The sequence below is a fragment of the Styela clava genome, chromosome 9 (genome assembly GCF_964204865.1).
Source record: "Styela clava chromosome 9, kaStyClav1.hap1.2, whole genome shotgun sequence".
NCBI lineage: Eukaryota > Metazoa > Chordata > Ascidiacea > Stolidobranchia > Styelidae > Styela > Styela clava.
The window spans coordinates 21,228,982-21,236,436 of record NC_135258.1 but is presented as its reverse complement, the minus strand read 5'-3'; the positions used below and the strand labels follow the sequence as shown (position 1 = coordinate 21,236,436).

Genomic DNA, 7,455 nt, shown 5'->3' with positions numbered 1-7,455 from the left:
ATTTATTTTGCATATTTACATCACTTAAGTATCATATGTGTAAAGTGCACCTATCAATTCTGAAACGTGATGTATTATAGATTTTTTCTGAATTTACTCATGCGTCCGCTTCCAGTTGCCATGCTCACTTTCGTCTAATCCTTGATCTAACCATATTTGGAATTCATCATATTGCCAGTCATCTTCACCTACTTAATATTTTAAATATGCACTACTGTTTGTTCATCTACAAACTCGTTTTAGTGGTTCGCCTTTTCTGTCCTATCATAGATAAATTACTTCCTAATACTTGGCTAAAATTTCAAGTTAGTGTTTAGTTTACAAATATGTATCGATAAGCCAGTAAACAGAGTGGGTATTAGCTTAATAAGTTAGAATGGCCTAGGGGAAGGGATAGGAACCCTTTTTGGTCCACATTTCTCCACTATGATTCATACTGGATTTTTATACCATTCCTGAATCCAGGTATATCGAATAAAAACCATTCCTACCACATTACTTGATATTTTTTGTCTTGGAAACGCTAAAAAATTATTTACCTCTCAACCAAATGCTACTTGGCAGAGATTACAGTATCCCCAACCAAATCCTAATATTGATATCTGTAACTTGTTCTAGTGAATTAATATTATTTTCAGATGCATTTTGATAAAACGTTTTAATTGTATTTGTTTCAAAGAAACTTCAAACTTTTTAATAAATTGTATAATTGTTTCATAATATTTCTATCATCATTGTGTGATTGACACTAGCTTTTTTTCAAAAATTTCGAAATATTTTACATCAGTTTTTATTATTCTGGTAAAGACGTTCATTTCTTTGACCCCTCATCTATTTATTCAGCACAAGTACACTCTAATGTGTTGCAATTACCTAAAAACTCTTTTACTTGTGGAAAAATGAGTCTATCTAGATTTCTTCCATATTGCACAATACCTGTTTTTTCCTAATCCATATAGTGGTTGTCGAAATTTCATTGTATGACTGTGAAACTTTTCAGTAAAATAATAATCAGAAATAACTACTTTTCCAACAGCGTGGTTATATACAATATAATTATTTTTTTAAATCTACCATCTAGCCTGTCATCACAATTTCATAAAAGTGTAGATTTAGGTATGAGTATTCCATAATGATTATACCTTATAAGAATCATTCAGGATAAAATACGACTGAAACAATTGCCAGGTAAATTTCATCATCAGAAATTGAATTTTTAGACTAAAGTTTTATGCTTTTTGTTTTGCATGCTGAAAATGAAAACTAGATTCTATCCTCGGACTGATTTTCTAGTCTATAGCACTTTTTTTTAATTGTTGAAAATAGGTCTTAAGCACTTTTAATATCAAGTTTTATTGCTTGTTCAGAATAGATAGGAACAAGATAGGAATAAATTAAATTGCATCATTATAGACATTTGAAAAGATATGTGATTAATATTATTATGCATTCAGTAAGTTTTCGAATGTTTTCCAAAACTTTTCCCATTCTCTTTGAGGTGCGTTCAGAGCAGGTGCTTTGGTTGGTGGAATTGTAGATATAAATGACTTCACTGCTCCCTGTATGTTGTCTTTCAATGTCCAGTCCTAAAATATGATGATCAAAACATTAGCTTTTGATTTAGTTAGAAATAGGAATGGATGTATGGTGACAATATTAGGGACATTGCTGCTTTGATTTTCCAGTTTGCTGCTCAAAATTAGACTGCTAATCAAGAGAACATTTGGTAATGACTAACTATAAATATTAGATGTTATCCAGAAACAATTTTTCAATACCGTTATCAAAATCGGCACAAGCAGTTTTCTTTGTCTTTCATGGAGTTCAGTCAATGCGACTTGGACCTCGTACTGACACCATGGGCTTGAAATAAAGCTTTTGGACAACAGCAAGATGATACACTTCGATGAACCGATGCATCTGACAATATTTTCTGCTATGTCTTCTCCTGGTGGGAAATCTCTATGTGCGATACAAAGGGTGTAACCTCGTTTTTCTTCAAGTTCCTATGAATGTAACATTATAACATGCTTTCGTTACTGTTTTATTCTATTAACTAGTACTGAGTGAGTAGTACATATTAGTATATTATTCTATGCAATATAAATTCCCCAAAATATGGGAAATATGTGATCAACAAATTAAGTATTAGAAAGATTAGAATATTTGGCCAATACTAACTTGAATTATTTTTTCTAAATATTTATTGTCGTGTTCTGTATCTTCACTGGCAACAAAACAATCAAATACAAATGTTTCATTGTCTTTTCCAAATGTTTCTTGTTTCATATATAAGGTATTTTCTTGTTGTAGAAGCTTTTGAAAACCATTCAATATCTGAGCTTTGTAGTCGCGTCGTCTTTTCTAAAAGTAAAGATTTGTATAGTTTTCTTAGTCTGATTCCACAAATTTTGTTTTGTTCCTATCCACGATAATCGTGTTCGGCGATCGCTTTTTACAGCTATTGTGCGGTCAAAAATTGTTGAAACAAAAGTCAATAAGTTCATTTTCCTCACCATATACAGAAAAACTACTATAAGTAGCGTTAAAATTATTACAGCCACCATCGCAGAAATTCCTGCTTTGAGAATTATTGAGGCACTACTCTGACACACATCTTCTGAGGAAATATCTTGAATTCTTTGATCCATTATTTCTTTTGGACTGTCACACCGAAGTTCCTGTTTGTAGATAAATGCATTTGATAATGTATTCGCTGCACTTTAGTAAAATTACTTTGATACCATTTACCTGAATGTCATATTTTCCATTCTGGCTGAGAGAACTTCCGTTTGCTTTTACCCATGTGATGAAATGATTGAGAGTGCAGTTGCACACAAAAGGATTTCCTCGCATAAATACAGAACCAATCACTGGGAGCAGCTGGACCTCTTTAACACTAAGTATTCTGTTAATAAAAAATGGCATTTGGTGTAAGTTGTGATTTCTAATATACAAAAACAGTCTTTAGAGCAATGTGAATTGTTCTTCTTAAAAGTGCAGCTTGCTTTTGTTACCGCAATAAATTCTAACCATCGTTAATAATATTACTTGATTTTGTTATTCCTGAGATTCACGAGCCGCAGTTTTGGTACGTTCTGTAGTATATTTTCTTTTGTGGGTAAGTTTGTGATATAATTTTTATTCAACTGCAATTCTTCCACATTGGTTGGTAAATTTTCTATTGGCAATCTTGTCAGTTGATTTTCTAGAAGTTAAATCGAAAAAAGGGATATCTTTAACTGAACTGCTTGATTGTGTTGAATGTAGATTACCAGCTATTGTCATTACGTTTCTTACCTGAAATGTCAACGTGGATCAGATTTTTTAGATGTTTCAGCTGAATGTCGTCATCATTTAATTTTAGACCACTAATAATCAAAGACTTCCAAAGCTTGTTTCGAGGTATATTTGGCAGGGCTCCTATGACAGGATCTGGTTTGGAGAACATGTAATATTTTTCTTCCTGTTGAAATATTATACGATTTATTATATATTTGAATTTTAGCATGTGCAACCATTGTAAAATAGGATTCCCTTTTTGTGTATAATAATATTTAAAAGTTATTACATATCGAAAGGAAATCCAGAGTATGAGGGTATATCATATCCACTGGGCTATAGATCTCATACTTCTTATCTTTCTAGTTACTTTCCAACCTTTTGTGCAGCAATTGAACAGTTAAGAATATCGTCCATCTCGAGTTCTTTCCATTTGCATGATGGTGGTCTGCATTGTAATTCATACCTGTTAAGCAGAAATATATATATATATAGTTCTGTCGTCATTAAGAAATAAAATCAAAATGAAAATCTAGGGAGTACACTCACTCGTATATCCAATGCATTTTCCTAATGTCACGATCATTCCACCTTGTAGGATATTTACATCTCGCATATCTTGCAAGCTTACTCCCATAATGAAGCACTGGAATTAACTTTTGGTACCACTCTATAAGGGATTGCAGAGAGCAGTCACAAACCTATTGCAAATGAAATTGTTAAATTGTTTGTAATTGCAAAGCAGCATAGATCATATATTTGGCAAAAAAATTTAATCGTTCGAAATTAAATAAAGTAATGCAAAATAAAGTGCTTTGTGAAATCAAAGAAATTGTTTCTGCGTTTAGTTAAATATAAACAAAAAAGCTCTGAGAACAGCATGGCAATTATTTTTATCTGATCAACTCACCAATTCATTTGATTCTAATCCTATCCAACGTAGTTTTGTCAGGTATTTGAACTGATTACTATATAAAGTTCTAATTTTGTTGCCCTCCAGATATAATTCTTTCAAGTCTTTCAAAAAACTGAAAGCTTCCACATCTCGGCTTGATAGTTCCGTGATGTTGTTGTATTGTAAACTGAGGTGCATTATCATTGAAGGAAGCCCATATGGAATTCTTTTCAGGTTATTTTCATTCAATTCCAGTCTTAAAATGATTTTGTTATATCTGTTAACTTTTGGACTTTTGCAATTTGGGTTTCTGAGTCATTATGTACACTTACCCTTTCAAAGTAGTTTGTGCTGAAAATATATAGTCTGGAGTTTCCTTAAGATTTTTGTTTCCTTTAATTACCACCTTTTTTAGACCATCCGGAGGTGAATTCGGAAAATTATCGAGATTGGCATTAGTACAGTTGAGTATTTTCTGTGACTCATAACTAAAATATAATCTTTGTATTATCATATTTTCAGATTATTATTGAAAACAAGTATTAAAGCTCATTAGGCGACTGAATATGTAGCCATCATGATCGATTCACCAACCCTCAAAGTGTCGATAGTTATTTGGCCATCAATTATTGTGATTTTTCAATATCAGTAGTCAATACTGTATTTATTCATGTGAATGCTTATATAAGCAGTAACCGAGCCCTTTAGGAATCTTTTTATTCCAACAAAGGTTTTAATTATTCTCAAAGATTTTGCTATTTATTCCACATACTCACCGGCAATTGGCAAATGGTATGATTTTAAGTTGTTGCATGAAGGTTTTGGCGTGTTCCAAATATTTTTTCGTCAAAGCTGTTGAAAAAAGTTTCATCAGAATCTTCTTATTTTCATTCGAATTTAATAATCAACTTACCATTTTTGGGCAAACTTGTACATTCGCCATGCGAGAATGAATGCAAATTCAAGTAAAACGTTTTTATCACATCATTGTCAGCATTTGTCACTATCCATAACATCATTTCAAAAAATTTATCATCACAAAGCCATTTGTTGTTTCCAAATCCAAATTGTCTACATTGTGTGCAGAAATTGTAGGCTTGTGAACCTGGTACAAGGCTTATAAGGTTGTAACTAATGCTGTAGTCAAGTAGTCCAGGATGAATTCCGAGAGGCATTGTGAGCAACCTGAAAACATTGTTTTTATATTTATTACAAAAATCTCTGCTTATTCATAATATTATTCTTTCTTCAAAACACAAAAAATAACATAAAATTTGTAAACTTAATTTCCTTATTGTATTGATTATTTACCTATTATGAGATAAATCCAGTATTTTCAATCTGCTCAAGTGGTGGAAAGCTTCTATAGGACAGTTGCTGATTTGATTATATGCTAAATTGAGGTCTTCTATTGTGTTTGGCAGACCCAGTGGCATTGACTCTAGATGGTTTTGGTTTAAATATAGTATTTTCAGACTTGAATTTAGCCATTGATTTTTTGATATTTCTGTAATCTCATTAAACGATAATAACAAGGTTTTAACTGTTAGTGGTAGCTTGGCATAAAACCTGGATATTCTGTTACTCTTCATATTTACTGTGTGCAGTTTCTTAAATTTAAGTAAAGATTCTGGTTGGATTGAATGCAAGTTACATGATAGGATCATCAAATGTTTCAGAGTACTTTCACTTCCAATATGTGGAATATTTCCCTCTCGAAGTGGAATAGATGTTAACCAAACCAATGTCAAATTTTTCATTTGCTGAAGTGAGTTTTGTGGCATACTTCCTTTTCCGTAGAATGTTATTTTCAATTGTGCTAATGATTTTGGCCATGCCGTGCCATTTGTGATGTTGATATCTACCAATAAAATTTTGGAAACTGAATCTGGAATGCATGGAATTGTTTTTTGAAGTTTGGTGAGTGTTAATTTCGTCAGATTTTTAAGTCTGACTTTTTCGTTCTTGCATAGACTTGAATTTCTATTTTGTGGAATGAATTGGTCGATCTTTACTTCTTTGATTGTTAATTCTTTTATCATATCTGTAATAAAATGAATATTGGTTTTGAATGGTGAGTTTTTAGAGTATTTCCTAATCATAAACCTAGAACAGAAAAATAAAATCCAAACCTGGTAGCCATCGCATGTCAAAATATTGCAAACTACCACCAGATAGACTCAACTTTTTCAGTTGCGTTGTTTTGTTTCGTAAATTCCTCAAAGATTCTGTTGTGCTTGAAGATACTGAAAAAGAATGCATTCCAATCGAATAGTAAATGAGTGTCTTGCTGAAAGTTCCTCTGGTACTCACCATATTTAAATTGAAGAATACTTATATTCATCACAGGTAGAAGGTCCATTATCCTAATGTCATATTTGTCACATGATACAAACAGTTGGTTTTCTGCTGTAACCTTGTCGGTGTCAAGTTTGTAGCAACTAAAAATTTCATAAATTGGGATAGGAATTACCTACTATAAAGTTTCTCAAATATTGGTATGAATTTTAAAATTTTCATTCCACATTTTAAAAATTTTTGTCATCAGTGTTTGTTTAAATAATTAAAGAGGCAAACATCAGAAATGCTACAAATTTGTTTCAGTCAAAAAGGTTTTTAGTATAATCAAAAAATATTTGATACCAGTACATATAGCAATGCAATTATAGTGTGTTCGAATAGAGAAATGTCATAAGCTCAAAATTTCCACTTGCATGCTGATGTTGCCTCAATAGCAGCTACTGGTGATATTGTCAATACTAATAACTTATACAAATATTTCAATATATCTCTGCTACTCACTAGCAATCAGTGACATCCGCACACCAGTTCTTTTTCAGGAAGTTTGCTCTAACAGTGCAAAATCCAAATGCGCACAAAAGTAATATAAACATCCCAATCTTTTCTGAATTATCATTGTTGAACATCATTGATTATCCTGATCATAATATATCTAATCTGATTGTTATCCCATTGCCTTTGAAACAACTTTCTTGAACTGACTCGTATTCCCTTTTTTGTAACTAGTCATGATATTGCTCATTCATTGTAATTAGTCACTGTTTCAATACGTGCTATGGAAAGAATTTCAGTATAGTAATCACGAGCTACTTTAACATTGTTTAATGTGAGAGTACTGTAACATGCAAGGAAATTCCCACTCTTTGAATATACCTAATTCTAATCAGTTGCTTGTAATAAAAAGAGGTTTCTAATAATTGACTGCACTCTAGCAATGGACTTATTTTTTTATTAATACGAGGAGGCCATCTTATTGA

The 7,455-nt window shown here is 31.9% G+C and overlaps 2 protein-coding genes across 2 annotated transcripts in view; one reads left to right on the top strand and one right to left on the bottom strand.

Annotated features, from left to right (window-relative positions):
* The window catches only part of LOC120339493 (nuclear pore complex protein Nup107-like), a 72,305-nt gene that overhangs the window by 24,390 nt on the left and 40,460 nt on the right, over positions 1–7,455 (top strand). The window lies entirely within an intron of this gene.
* LOC120339498 (uncharacterized) lies at positions 1,318–7,245 on the bottom strand. The gene is made up of 17 exons (XM_039407636.2): positions 6,980–7,245; positions 6,491–6,618; positions 6,310–6,423; positions 5,489–6,221; positions 5,091–5,362; positions 4,954–5,029; positions 4,510–4,665; positions 4,193–4,433; positions 3,832–3,983; positions 3,661–3,748; positions 3,301–3,466; positions 3,052–3,208; positions 2,752–2,908; positions 2,517–2,681; positions 2,182–2,364; positions 1,779–2,006; positions 1,318–1,586 (listed from the first exon to the last, which is right to left on the bottom strand). Exons 1-17 carry the CDS (start codon positions 7,105–7,107, stop codon positions 1,443–1,445), a joined length of 3,288 nt encoding a protein of 1,095 aa, XP_039263570.2. The 5' UTR covers positions 7,108–7,245; the 3' UTR covers positions 1,318–1,442.

What these genes read in the sequence shown, in the direction of transcription:
- LOC120339498 (XM_039407636.2), bottom strand. Translation starts at nt 7,107, where the DNA reads ATGATGTTCAACAATGATAATTCAGAAAAGATTGGGATGTTTATATTA. An exon ending in CTCAGGAATAACAAAATCAA is followed by an intron (nt 2,909 to 3,051) that starts GTAATATTATTA and finishes TTTTATTAACAG; the next exon opens with AATACTTAGTGTTAAAGAGG. An exon ending in ATTTAGAAAAAATAATTCAA is followed by an intron (nt 2,007 to 2,181) that starts GTTAGTATTGGC and finishes TTACATTCATAG; the next exon opens with GAACTTGAAGAAAAACGAGG.